The sequence below is a fragment of the Lathamus discolor genome, chromosome 4 (assembly GCF_037157495.1).
Source record: "Lathamus discolor isolate bLatDis1 chromosome 4, bLatDis1.hap1, whole genome shotgun sequence".
NCBI lineage: Eukaryota > Metazoa > Chordata > Aves > Psittaciformes > Psittacidae > Lathamus > Lathamus discolor.
In genome coordinates this window covers 30,410,440-30,425,616 of record NC_088887.1, presented here as the reverse complement: position 1 = coordinate 30,425,616, position 15,177 = coordinate 30,410,440, and the positions used below count along the sequence as shown (strand labels likewise).

Below are 15,177 nucleotides of genomic sequence, written 5' to 3'. Positions count from 1 at the left end.
TGAACAGAGTAACTGGTACTAGCATGAGGAATTTTTATCAAGATAATCACATCCATACTACAACTTGTGCTAGCACTACTTTGTAAAGCAGGAGTCAGTCACCTACTGAAGCTGCCAAAGGCAGCCCACAGATGGACTTTGGCATCCAGGGAGCGCAAATAAAACATGGGGAATCAGAAGCTGCGTCTCCTGAGAGAGGCTCCTGAAGTCCTGCCTCAGCAAGAGCCAGAGTTCACTTTGTGCAGACACGAGGTGATGCCGAGCAGGTCACTGCGGGCACTGAGACTGCGAGAAAGCAGCACCTCCTGGCTCCCGAGGAGTTTTTACTGGCAGGAATTCACTGCAGAAGTAAAACTGCAGCCGGACACACCAGCCCTAAATGGTCGCTGGCCCCTGAGGTGGGAGTATGGCTTTTTTTCCTCACATTCCTGATCATAATGGAAATACTTCCAAATGCGGCACAGCCCCCAGAGAATGTGGGCTGCTCTGTCACTTCATGGGGAGACCTATTTACCTTATCTTGGGAAGCATCAGGTTAGCAGGGATCTTATAGTGAGGGGAAAGAATGTAAAATGTCATTCTGGAATATGCCCAATCTCCTCCCATGTTCACTAGATGATCTGTAAAATAATTAGACCTGCAAATCATTGGCTAATGCTTCAGATTGCACAGCTCGCTAGGATTTGGCAGGAGAAGAAGTCTTCAAAATGTGCCAGCAACACATAACAACATTATTTATTACCCACGTGTTTTTGCAAAATCACTTCACTAAACAACAGAATGCATAACCTCACTGCAAACAAACTTGCACTGGTTTTCTAGTACACAGGTATGCACGAAAGTGATCAGTTATCATTACTCTTACTCTTCGTAAAGAGAATTCCATTAACTCATACATAAAGTTACTACAGTGTGAAGGCAACTGCACAATAATATAAGGTGTAAGTGCAGAGGCAGATCTCCAGCTCTCTTCAACAATATCAAGCTGAAATACTGCAAAGCCTCTCACCTAACAACTAACTGACGGGGACACTGGAAAAGAAAATCTCCCATGCCAGCAAGGAAGCAGCCAGGGATCATTTTCCTCTGATCTTCAGGTACACAGTGATCTGGTAATCAATCCTACATTCCTGTGTTCCAAAACCATGTCCCAGATAACCACTTCTCACTAGAGGTGCAGCGAAAGGATTCTGGTATGTCCCCATGTCACTGCTGTGACGCTCTACAGACAAGAAAGAGCCAGAAAGGAGCAGGGCTGGCACCTTTCTGAGCGGTGCGTAGTATGCAGAGTGGTAACTTGGTGAAACAGCCTTTACACATCCTCTGGTTGAAGCAGAGGTGCGTGAGAGACAATCGCCCCTGACCCTCACGCTTCCACCCCACAGCTAGCCAGAGGAAAGCAGAGCCTTAGAAAATCTGCATGAGGCAGAAGAAATGTGCAGCCATTCCTAAAAATGTGCAATACCAGAACAAGGCACTACAGTGAAGTTCTGAGACCCCTTCAACCACTTTTCTCTCACCTTTATTGATACTACACTTCGCTCTCCCATGGACTCTGCTTTTCAGAAAAAGAAATGTGGGGAATTCTGCTTTCCCTTTATGTAAATACATTAGTCTATGGCAAAGGATATGGAAACCTGTTCTCTCTTGTGTGAGGAAGGAGCTGAAGTAGGCTTCAGTCCTGCAAGGAATGTATAACCTCAAACCTTTACTTTTCATGAGACTTCACCTATGAGAAAGGAAATCCCTCTGCAAGACTGAAGGCTGTAGGTGTGCTCACGTGAATCAGATTTCAGGACTGGCCTTGTACACAGTGCTTCAATTATGCTGGACTGCTTTACCTGCACTGATGGCAGGCCATGCCAGGTTAATTTTCCTGGCTCTGTTGTAGGTGAATCCTGTAGAACAGACTCTTATTTTGATAGTATGTCTCAAAATCTCAGACATACCTTATATTGTATTGTCAATTGCATTTTACAGGAAAAAAACCTTGTGATGCCCGAGTTTCCATTAGGTGCAGCTCTGCCCATGGGATTGTTCACACAGAATCATAGAATAGTCATATTTTGGTTGTTCTGCTATGGCTTTGTCACAGACTTCCTATGTTAAAAGGAAGGGGAGATTTAAGAAGCTTCTGTGTGAATGTGTGTGTCTCTGTATGTGTGCACTATTTGGCATTGTTCTGCTTTGCAAGCAGAATGAGGGCTTTAGAATGATCATGCATTTGCTCTTACCACATGCATAGCTGACGTTCAGGTATTTTGTCACTCCAGGCAGGCACGGACTTCCAAAATCCTGGCTAGTGACAATGATTTTGCATCTCTGTTTCCCGTAACACCTTTTTGATAAAACTTCCAGCGCTGTGTAAGACAAACAGTCTGAAAGAAAAATGCATACAATAAATACACGACACTGGCATTACCAGAAGTGATGGTAGAGACACAAATCTGCTACTGATTTCAGGACTATGTTTGCCTAAGCAGGATTTCAGAATTGAATATTAAGATTTGTCAATACAAGGAAGTGAGCTGCAATACAAATGTGAACTTGCAGCAAGCTAAGTACCTCATGCTGCCTTCCAGGTGCATACTAAGGTTGCAGTAAAATTCGTATCAAGCTCCAAATGGGTGCCAAATGTAAGACCTCTATTGTTCTCTTCACAATGACTTTGACAAAATAAGCACATCCCAATAGCTATTCCACCTCAAGATGAGTGTGTAAATAAAGGCAGATGGAATGCTGTTTGCAGGTCTTTCTCTTGGTTCCTGGGTTACTGAGATGATCTGGCTGGATGCCTAATTTCAGTTCAAGTCAGGTGAGGTCAATTTCTGTGTGTCACAACAGTCAGGGCTACTGTGAAGTCTGGTGTACTAAAGGTAGCTTCTGATTTGTAATCCCTACCTGTTGCTGGTAGGAGTCCTTCTACTGTGGTGAAAAGGTCAAAATGGGCTCAATATTTAACCAGGGAAGTATTTGGCTTCTTCCTCCCTTACCAAATTCCAGGCTGTTCTAGTAAGGCTGCCACCACAAGCCAAGTTGGCATGCCTAAAGCAACCCCAATGGCATCTAAACTGCACTGCCTTCATGCCCTAATTACAGGAGGTAACCCACATCATTTTCAAAGCAGTTTAAACTACCCCTGACCAGATTGCTGAACCTCTTCCTGGGTACTGAAAAATATGAGCTGTGTGTAAAAACCTGCCTTGCTAACATCTGTACCCAGAACTGGTATTTCTTTCTTCATTTCTTTATTATTTATTATGAAGACTGACACCTTCTACCACAATTTAGAAAAGAGGAAGACTCGATTAGCAGCATTTTGCAGCAAAGCTGAAATTATTTGAGTGGGAAAGTGTGTACCAGACAAACTTTAGAAGAATTGCTTTAAAAAAAGAAAGAATGTCTCCAGATGTGATTAAGCTCCCAGTACCCACATGTGCTAAACCGCAAGCCACAAAGGAAAAACACCCCTTCGTTTTGGTTTCTAAATAGAAAATATGCAGGAATTACAAGTCTGGAGTAAAAAATATTTTGCTGAAGCTGTCTGCTTTCCAGTCAGCTTTACCTCACGCATTTTGTGACTTTCTATGGATGTCAGGTATTTCTCGCTCTAGTCTTCCAAGGCAAAGACACTCTAGAGGTCTGCAAACAGATCTCTCTGGGCATTTAAAGTCCTTCTTCCTGTAATAAAACTCAGACAAGAATGGCATCTTGTCATCTTCCAACTGCTGAAGCTTATCTGTGCCTCTTTAGAGGAAGGAGAAACAATGTCCACAAACACTCCGAAGATTCCCCAAATCAATCCTGTTTGAAAAGAAAGAGGAAGCTTGAGACTGGAGCTCCTGACAAAGAAGCCTGACATCTGCCCTGTGAAAATGGGGCAGATTTGTGATTTTTAAAGTTAATCATAGAACCACAGAATAGCTAGGGTTGGAAAGGACCTTAAGATCATCTTGTTCCAACCCCCCTGCCATGGGCAGGGACACCTCGCACTAAACCATCTCACCCAAGACTCCATCCAACCTGGCCTTGAACACTGCCAGGGATGGAGCTGACACCTGCACTAAGTAAGCCATATACTTGAGGGGAGCCATTGGGAGATACTGGGCTGATTTGCTTGTTTGGCAAAGGGCTCGTGGGTTACCTTTGGACGTGGATTTCTGGGAGAGCAACTCTTCCTTTGTGTTTTCAGAGACCTGAAATCCTAATGCCTGTGTGTCCCTGGAGGCTGCTAGGCAGGCAGGGAAGGCTGACCCAAAACATTGGATAGTTCTGATTAACTCACTCAACCATTTTAGTTTTCCTCCAGTTTAGTTTTTTAGATGAGTTATGATACATTTGGGTGGACATTTTAGGCAGCCAAGTAGCTTATTTTGGCAAGTACAAAAACAACTCAGGAATATCAGGAGGAATTATCAGATGATTCATAATTTAATGGATTTGTAGCATAACAGCAATCTGGCAAACTGAATTATGTTTTCCACAAAATTTCCTGGGAGCTACTCAGTGTCTTGAAAAACAGGAGGCTGGTTTTCTATAAATTCAGTGATACAGTGAGTACATGTTTCATTCTGCCTTTGGCAGACGTTTGCTCATGTCTTCTGTGGAAGTTAATGGCTCCTTATCATCTATTTTCACGTTGGATTTGGCTCTTCTACATGAGGAGCCAGTTGTCATGTGCCTGTGGGCTCTTGGCAGGCCAATTTCTGGAGAGCTTCCCAAGACTTGCCTAGTGTCACAGGTGAGTAAATGCAAATCAAGGCAGGCTTACTTTTGCAGGACAGCACAGTTGCTGACTGGAAAGACCTATAACAAGCACCCTCCCCCATTCAACAGCTTCCTGTGGTCTAACGAGATCTTGGCTTTTGGTGATTCAGTCAAAGTTTCAAAGTCAAAGTTTCAAAGTCAAAGTTTTGGTGATTCAGTTTAGTTTTTTTCTCTCTGGTTCACGTGTGTCCTTGCTATCTCCCCACCAGCTCTCCCTGCAGCTATGATGCCAGCTGAGCAATGATTTCAGCTCCAAGGAATTCTGTGTACTTGGTACCGAAGGCCACTTTTTCAACATCTGCAGGTTCGTCTGTACAATCTCACACGAGCAGACATTACAGAAGTGTATCTGCACCAAAGTCAGAGGAATCAGTGTGTGCTGAAGGGATGTTCAAGCTACTATCATCAGCCAAAAATGCTTGATTCTAATAGCAATCCACCTCCAGCAACGCAGAGCTCGTGCTAGGAACAACTTACCCTCCTTCTGGTCACAGACTTTATTGCAGTGTCTGAATGAGGAGAGGATTCAGTCAGTGCTGCATTTTAAGTAAATGAGTAAACGGTCCCATTGAACAGTCCCAAAGATCACCAATCAGGAGATGAGCATAAATATGCAATGTGTCTTCTTTCTGACTAAGTAACGTTTGAGCTACACATAGAACTATAGAATATTTTGAGCTGAAAGGGACCATAAGGATCATCGAGTCCAACTCCCTGCTCCTCACAGAACTGCCTAAAACTAAATAATTCATGTTTATGGAGCTTGCTAAATTGGTACCACACGTTTAAAATAAACTGCCTCTTAAAAGGCAGTTTATTGTGTTCCCAATGTGCTAGAAGGCTGGTGGCATCCACCAGCAGTGGCGGAAGAGGCAGTGGTGTGTGGCTGGGAAAACACTCCATTCTTCCTGCCTTTCTCCCAAAGTTGCCAGTTACACACCAAGACTGTTGGTGGATCTTTTGAAACAGACACTTATATGGACAGCATGGAGATACGGGTGTCAAGAAGAGGTTCTTAATGCAGTAATAAACTATCAGATCTGACTGCAGCCATTTAACAGTTAGAGTAGAAAGCATTGTTGGAGGAAAGGCTCTTTCAGCTCCCTAATTAGTTTTGTTTAGGAACGTTTTGGCATGCAAATGGCATGCTATAAATCATGCAAGCTTTAATGAGAAGCAATTTGTCTTCTGGTTTCTTAAAGCTTTTCTCAATTCAGACAGGAGGAGCTTTCCCTCCCTTTCTTTCCACTCTGCCACACAAGACCTCCAGGTGATGGAGCAGCCAGAGCTGGCCTGAGCATCTTGTGCCAAGCTCCGGCTACAGCGTCCTGTCTCACTCTCCGAACACTACTAATTGATGTCTTCTCCCACATCACTATGCACAGGGCAAGCCTCAAGACATGGTGGGTAGGGAATGTGTCTCAAATGTAGACCTGCATGACATAAAAAGTAATGTGCTTGTGAAGGACCAGGGCACCCAAGAAAGAAACCCCTCCACAATTTGTCTTTCCAGTACTGGAGCCCAGCTGCTTCTTGCTTTCATTCCAAACTGCTGGCTTAGCACTGCTTTATGCTTTCTGGGCTGTGTCTACCCGCAAAAGAATAAGGAGCTTGCTTTTAAAATCGGCTGAAAGCAAAGATGTCACACTACCAAATTGGGATGGCTTGTGCTTTGTGGAGCCCAAATATCAGCTGTGGAGAAAAGAATTGACAAGGGGAAACTATGGAGTTTGGAGCAAGCTAAGGCTGCAGACTCCTAAAGAAAGTTACCATAATAATATGGTAATTTATGCAAGAGCATGGCACACAGGGTCCTGCCTATGCATCAGAAAACGGCCATTTGAACTGCTCATTCTAGCAAAAGCACACAATATGACCAGCAGCACTTAAGAAAAGTGTGGCCAATACCTTTAAATTCCAAGTCCAAATACTGCCAGTAAACATGGCAGTATTATATGCTAAAAATACTGCTTACTGCCAGCACAGGCCATTCCTCACAAGTGAACAGACCAGCAAGGCGTTCTGTAAAGCTGCACCCTCTCTCTCCCTCTCACTTCAGTGCCTGTTGTGAGGCCCTTGTAAGCCTGCACGAGATTAGCCCATTGCTTGGCTTTATTTACAAATGGTGCTGAGTTCAGAATTCAGTCTGTATTTTGCACCAAAAAACCCAACCTAAACTTGGTCCTTCCCTCCTGTATATGCATGGAGTGGGGGAACCACCTGCCAGCACTAACACAAGGACAAGAGACAAGTGGAGCTCCGTGGTTGGTGGCAGCAGCAGGAATAAGACTCCCTCTGCTGAAATGCTTGCTGCTTTCTTGTGCACCATTTGGGCCTGTGTGTACACAGGCAGGCGTTCCTTGCCTTGTTCTAGACTTGCATGTCCAAACAGTGAAAAAATCTAAGCTAGAAAGAACTATACACCACAAAACCCCTGAACTGGTGGCAAATGAAATCAAAGACTCATAGAATCATAGAACAGTTAGGGTTGGAAAGGACCTCAAGATCATCTAGTTCCAACCCCCCTGCCATAGGCAGGGACACCTCACACTAAACCATCCCACCCAAGGCTTCATCCAACCTGGCTTTGAACACTGCCAGGGATGGAGCACTCACAACCTCCCTGGGCAACCCATTCCAGTGCCTCACCACCCTTGCAGTAAAGAACTTCCTCCTTATATCCAATCTAAACTTTCCCTGTTCAAGTTTTAACCCGTTACCCCTTGTCCTGTCACTGCAGTCCCTGATGAAGAGACCCTCCCCAGCATCCCTATAGGCCCCCTTCAATATTAATGGATGAAGTGATGTGTGTCTGAGTGTGCTTCAAGCAACTCCAAACAGCTGCTCAGCCAAATGTGACTGTCCCTGTTCATCTCAGCAGAAAGCTAACTGGACTCTAAGAAGAGTGGCTTCTCTCTTCTTCCCTTCAAACAATTGCTTCTCATCCTGAAACTGCTTTGAACACTTTTTTTAGTTTTGGGGAGCTTTGTCTTGATAAGATTTGCTGGGGCCAAGGTGTGCAATGGCTCCTACCAGCACCTTTTGGGGCCCAAAACACCTATTAAGCTTCTCAGTTTGCTCAGGCTGACACAGACAAGGAACTTTTCACATGTCTGCACACAGACAGTTGACTTTAGGATTTTTGTGGTGGAAGCAAATTTGAACAATTGAGCATGATAATGCTCAGGAATAGAAGGGCAAACCCATGCCCTAAACCAGTAATACTTGTAGTCTAGAAAAGACTTGGTCACCTCTGTAGCAGCTCTGAGTTACAAGCTTTCCTCTTCCAGAGGACTGGACTTAGTGTTTCTGTCAATTGACTAAGTGCTCCTTGAAGTGTCTGTACTTCAATATCCAGCATTTTAGATCCATCTTAAATTTTGGCCAACTTACATGATTTGTATTTTATGGCACCTAGAAGTCTATAGCTAACAGGAACCTAGTAACTTCAGTGTGTAAGCATTTCCAGATCTGCCTATAGCTGTTTGTACCTTTACCTCATTCACATCTGCTCTCAAGACACTTAAACAAGAGACTGGCTCACACAAGGAGAATAATACATTTCTTAGTAAAAGAAACCATATGCTTTTCAATCACTGTTAGTGAATAAGGGATGTAGGCCCTTCGAATTGTCCACAGTACCGATACATACACACACACAAAAAGGAATCACAGTATCACAAGATACTGTTATATATCAAAATTATGATGCCTTGTTGGGTTGGAATGAACCTACATGGTTTGGGTTTTTTAAATCTCTCTTTCTTGGCTTGCTAACATCCCTTCCTCTTAGCTGAATGTCATTTCACTGGAAATAGCGGATTAGGATAGAACCCAGCCCCAGCGTATGTTATGCCACAGTGCAAGATGTGATGATACAGCCTGAATTCTCCACCTCCCCTCTCAACCTCCCAAAAGCTGGAACAGGTGAAAGAGAGGGCTGTGCTGGAAAGGACCCTATCTTCCAGCAATGAAGACAAGTAATTCAGGGCTCTGCTAGTCATTAGTGCTTGAGGGAATGCACATCTGACCAGCCAATGCACATCCAGGTGAAATTTCTGGGAAGGATATTTTCACATTCTAGCTTGCAAGTTGCAGCTAGAGGAGACCCACTACCAAGCCTTTGTTCAAGTACTTTCATGTATTAACAAGAGTAATTTATGATCTGAGAAGTGTTTGTTGACCTGAATCTTCCCTGTACTCCCTACGGTAACCTGTTCTGGCACAACTCTTTAACTTCTTTTGGCTAATACTTTTTCTCTTTCCTCATACACATGTTAGTACAAATATAAAGGAGATAATGTTTCACAAAAGGCAACCACTCACACAGGAACAAACTGCTACGGTCTCCTGCTTTGATGCTGGGCACAATAGATTTCTCGTAGCAGAACCATCTGCTACAAAATTGCACCCATAAAAGTTTTAGTTTTGTTGTGAAGCTTTTTATGATCTTATAAAACAAGGAAGTTACTTTCTGTAAATACTGTACAGTCTTAACAGTGCCAGCCATTTGAACAGCTGTTGAAGCAGGACACTGCTTGGAGTTTTCTATTTTCCTGCAATGACCCATTGATATTCTAATGGAAATAATTCCCTGTGCTTCAGTGAGCTCTGTTACTTATGGTAGGAGCTTGCTTTGCAGAAGAAAGTTTTCCTGAAGGCAAAGCATCCTTAAAAATGCCTGGAGGCAAGATTTTACACACTGTTCTTTGAAGTGGGCAACACACTAGAATGAGTGGCCCTGATGACAAGTTGGAGAGCAAGACCAGGGACATGAAAATACATTAAAGTTCAATTGTGAACGTGATAAAAAAGCAGGGAAGAAGTTTTCTAGTGATCTTATGTGGAAATTTCACATTCTTTGACAAACCCTTCCTCTCCCTCAAACTGCATCGAGCAAGAGGAGTTGTTCTAAGTGCAGCCTTTTGGTTCTGGCTGTTTTTAAAAAGCAAGAGACATTTTGAAATGAAAGGTGCAAGTTACACATATAATTAGGTGTAAGCCTTGGGACTGTCTTATCAGCTAAAGCACAGCTTAGAGATGTTCTTGTACTCAGCAGTTCAAATCTTTACCCCGATTCAAATCTTCCCTTTATCTGAATCAGAACAGGGATTTGAATGTATGTTTCCTATAACCAGACCATAGGACAACTTTACTGTAAAAGCTTTACCTAGCAGGAGTGACACCTCAGTGCCACTGCTCTTCTTTCTCCGTATTGAAAATGGCATCTACTTTACATTATTAAACTGGCTCAGAGAACTACTTCTAAGAGGAAGCAGTCATGCTACACGTTGAGCTAAGGCTCAGGATCCTACAAGGCCACACAGGTATCATCAATACCAGAGGTGGATTTATATACTCTATTTCCAATATGGAGAAGAGCCTTTATACTTAAGAAATTTTACATTTTCCTGTCTTTCCTCTGAAGGAGGTCACATGAGGTCACCAAGCTCTGTAGGTACAATTAATTCAACACTCAGTACTCCCAGCAAGACCGTATCAAGTATGCATTGTAGCAAAACCCCTGAGCTCAACAGATGCACAAACATGGATAGAAACAACAATGGATGTGTGTTGGAGAAGATTAAAGTTTTGGTGCAAACATACGCAAGTACATGGGCTCTGATTCAGGAGTTAAAAGCAGCTTCAGTAAGCTTTCTAAATTGTCTCAAATCATTAAAATCACATTGACATTCATTGCTTTCCTGAGAGGAAGGTACACAGGCATTTTAAAAGTCTGATCACGCACCCGCTCACATCTCTATGTGCTTAAATAACCACATAACTAAGATTTAAGCTTGAGATGACAGATCTGGTGTCAATTGGATTTGGCTCCCATGTACTAAGTCTTTTGTGATAACTGAATGTGTACTCCCGAGCCACATAGATGCTTTAGAAAATTATACTCACTGCTAAGGTACCATGCAGGAGGAGACCAAGCACTTTCATTAAGTAATGGGAAAGTTAAACCAGGATCCACCTTCTGCAGATCTACCTTGTGTTTGCCTCAGGTTTTATACTCTCTCCAATTAACACGGTTTTATGTTACTTTATGGAACACAAAACCAGCAACAGCCAGGGTGTTGCTCAAGCTCATATGCAGGGGGACACAACAGAGAGGTTTTTACTGTTGCAAATTCTTTCTCTGTTTATACTGGGAAACTTTATCCAGTAAGAAGGATTTCCAGCATTCTGATCTGTGAACTCTAAGTGCTGACATTAGAGGCGAGTGATTTCCAGAGATGAAGGAAGTGCAAGAAATGAGCATGACAGCAGCCTTTCTTGATCATAGAACCATAGAACCATAGAATAGTTAGGTCTGAAAAGGACCTTAAGATCATCTTGTTCCAACCCCTCTGCCATGAGCAGGGACACCTCACACTAAACCATCTCACCCAAGGCTCTGTCCAACCTGGCCTTGAACACTGCCAGGGATGGAGCTTTCACAACTTCCCTGGGCAACCCATTCAAGTGCCTCACCACCCCCACAGCAAAGAACTTCTTCCTTATATCCAATCTAAACTTCCCCTGTTCAACTGAGCTATCTCTGCTCTGTCTTACATTATATATACACTAATACCACCATTATGAAAGATGTATGGGTCTGTCAGAAACCTGCTAAAATGCATCCTCCACAGAACAGCAGCTAGGCAGAGCTAAAGTCTGTGTGAAGGACCATGCAATATAGCCAGTGTGAAACATAGTTTTGGCAATTTTAAATGCATTCTTACCTAAGAACAGATTAAGAACTTTCAGCCAATAAAATTTTAATAATATCTATATGACTAAATAGAAATACTGGTTTGCAGACAAATGGCTTTTAAGACTACTGATCATTACAGATCTCTTCTTGATGTTCAGAGATGCTTCTTATAGATACCACTTTTAACATGTTTTCTAGGACTAACATTCAGAACGGGGCTGGCATCAGTAATATAAGCCCTTCCTTCTGTGGTATTGAGGGACTTAAACAGCACACGTATCTTGTGCTGTTCTTCTTCATGGCATGAAAATGTACACCTCCAGTGTCAACCACTGAACATATTCATACAAGCATCAAGCACCCTCACAACAACATACTACTACGAATTTAGATATTTAGTGGTAAAAAGTCATAAGTCATTAATCATACACTACTGAGATTATACAGTGAAGTCAGTGACTGGTTATTGATGTAGACCAAACAACTACCTATGATGGTTTGGGCTCTTCTACCTATTCAAAAGGGAACAGCCTGTGCTTGGATGTGTTCACAGTCTGACCTAAGTAATACTAATATTATAGCAACATTAATAGACTCTTGTTATATTAGTTACTAATATAGTGGCATTGTTATTAAGATGTAAAGGGATGTGTCTCTACTAGTAATCAGCAGTGAGAGGGCATGTTTCTGGCACTGCAACACAGGGCTCCACTCTCGTTAAGTCTGCTCCCTGTGCCTGTCTGGCCCAGGCCGACAGCATCCTCTCAGCAACTCCCCATCTCAGCTGAGGAGCTAGCACAGGCCAAGGAGCAGCCCCAAGAAGCAGTTTGCACGCAGTCATCCTGCTTTGGAGGGTAGGAGTTCGGTACATAGGACATTGCTGCTGCTGCCAGAGAGAAGTCCCAGGCACATTTAATTTTCTAGTATATTGCCATAGTCTTAAGAGTCTGGACATATAATAGCATCTAAAGCAATAGACCCTGGCCTACGCACCCTATCCTTACAGTCTGCATTTAGGGCAAGGAAGAGCTGGCAGAAACAGAGGTCAGAGAAGAAGGTAAAGACAAGGTGTCATGACACTCAGGTTGCCTAATCATTGTCAGAAGCTGGAGGAAGAAGAGAGGCAAACAGTTGATATTTAGTATACACCAACTAAGTTCAGGATAACCAACAGCACTAGAGTTTTTTAAGTTAATTATACTAAGTACTGATTAACTATATGAAAGTTTATTAGTTTCCTGTATTTCTTACTCTATGTTTCTCCCTCATATTGGGTAATTGGTTTGACTTTCAGAAATAATCTCTCATATTTCAATGATTGATGCTTTTAAATGCCATTGCTCTTGCACCTGAATTTTTCTCTCACCCTTCTCTCTGCACGTGCTTGGAGAAGGTCTATCAACAGTGTAAAAACATACCAAAGGGGGGTACACGCTCCACTTCCGTCAAACAGATGTTCTCCTGATGTGCCCATCTGCCATAGGTGGCAGAGTAGATGATAAGGAACTTGGACTCTTGACAGTGGAGTTTCAATTCCTGGTTTTCACATGCTGATTTGGTTTTGTATTCAGCTAAAATAGAAGCAAATAACAATATGGTAGCATGAGGCAATTTACTTGGCTGGACTGTTAATAGCAAATAGCATGACAGAAAACAGCTTTTCTGCAAGTTTTGTTGTGAATGCTATCTATGGTGGTACTATCACAATCAGAGACAAAGCCAATAGCAAAGAGAGTATTTCCTCCAGCTGAATTGCTCCCATATGACTATCTAAAGCCTCCAGCTCCTCTTTGAATGGAATTAAAAAGTTAACTTTTGCCAATCTCTCCCAGTAGAACAGCCTCCCCTCTTCCTGCCCAATGTTCTGGCTTGCTTTGCACCGCTGCTCAGAAGAGGAAGCCTCATCCTTCCCTTTTGTCTCCCCCCAGGACAATGCTGCTTTCTATGCCTACTTCAGATGCCCGCCTGAGTGCTGAGAGCCTCCAACCACTCATCAATCATGGGGATGGCTGGCATCACTCAGTGCCACTGCATACAGCAGTGAGCGAGCGCTGAAGAATGGGAGGCACAAAGGCACGGGGACGGGCTACACATCCTGAGCCAGACGGTTCTCCCAGCTATATTTGCTTGACTCCACCAAGGTCAGTGGGTTTCCCTGGGCGTGACTATCCAGCACGGGCCCATTTTGCTGACAAAGCAATGTGAATCAGGAGCCTGAGAAAAATACACCCCCTCCCTTTCTCAGCTGGCACAAGCACACTGGGAGCACTCTTGGCACAGAGGTGGGAAGCCAGTGAGATCATCTTCCAGACAGCATTGCTTATCCCCCCTAGAGAACTGGTTAAAATTGGACATCTGGCCAAGGAGTTCTATTGCTGGTCTATCAGCTGCTCTGGTTTCAGCTTTTTACTGCTCAATTCTTCCCTGGTCTAGGTATGGTGTCAAACATTTTAGTGCAGATAAGACCAATGAGAAGAGTTTATTCTGCTCCATTTTTTTGTCCTTCAAAATGTGAAAACAGGAAAAGGAGGCTCCTGAGCTGAGCAGGAGAAAAGGGAAACCTTATTGTTACTGAGTGGTATCCCTGTGAGTGGAGTGTGTGTGTTGGTGCTGGGGGAACTGGAGAGAGAAAACCCTCCTATCTATTCAGTAAAGAAAACATCATTGTTTCATTTATAATAGAACAGATAAAAACAATGGCTTAATGTTCTTGGTAATATTCCAGTTTCTTCCATTCGAGCTCATCAGCAGGCACCAGTATAGGTCTAAAAATGCAACTTTAAAAACCATTTGACCTGCTGCAGATTGTTACTTCTGCAGAAGCACCTGCCATACCGTACACCCATGAGGATCATGCCCAGAAAATCAGTCAGAGGCCCTGACCCAAAGGTTGACAGCCTAAAAGTGGGCTCTGTGTCTGTATGGCTGTGCTCTGTGGTTGCTGCAGAGGCTATGGAAGTACTAAGCAACAGAAACAAACCCACAAGTGGTATAAGGTAAGGGTAAGAATATAACAGAGACCACTGCAGAGATACAGTAATGATATTTCTAAATAGATGAAAAACTAAGAGATTCAGAGATTCAACTGCTTAAGTGACCACTTGAAGGCAAGGAGACTGTAAAATAAAGTTATACTCGAATAATTTCCTGAGTAAGGATATTTCCCACAGCCAAACCTAACAATATTGGTATCTCACCTACAAATATAAATTTCCTGTTACATGAAACCATGCAATTTGCAGTGAAACTGGACTATTCCTCAAGTCTTAAGACAGCACTTGCTCTTAAATACACCTCTGACTTTCGTAAAAATCCATATCACAAAGAATATTATATATTCAATGTATCTCATTTCCAGTGGGAAAAGCAGCTAATGGAAGTAACAAACAGGATCCCAATCTACTTTTTATTAGTAAAAAGAGATTTCTAATAACACAGATACAACTATGAAATTAAAATCCACCTAGTGTTAATAATGCAGTAATTTTAATACCAAAAAAATCAATTAAACCATTAAGATAATTCACCAGATCATTAAAATTTTACATTTCAGACTTTTTTTTTCCCCTGATGATTGGCCCAGTATATCTTCCTGGGAGTTCTTGTGTCAGTGCTTTGCCAAAGGTAACATTTGCCTACTCCATTCCTGTATCTCTGCTCTGACTTCAATACTCCGCATAAATTGGCCCTTCAGTTTGCTTACCACC

General features: G+C 42.8%; 1 protein-coding gene across 3 annotated transcripts in view; it reads right to left on the bottom strand.

The window, feature by feature from the left end:
• Positions 1–15,177, bottom strand: part of EVA1C (eva-1 homolog C) — a 40,054-nt gene that overhangs the window by 4,638 nt on the left and 20,239 nt on the right. For 2 of the 3 annotated variants that reach the window (XM_065676810.1, XM_065676808.1), the window contains 2 exons: positions 12,889–13,041; positions 2,235–2,378 (listed from right to left, as the gene is read on the bottom strand). In XM_065676810.1, the coding sequence (XP_065532882.1) occupies positions 2,235–2,378; positions 12,889–13,041 (297 nt within the window). The remainder of the gene's footprint in view (positions 1–2,234; positions 2,379–12,888; positions 13,042–15,177) is intronic. The other variant, XM_065676809.1, reaches the window with a different exon arrangement.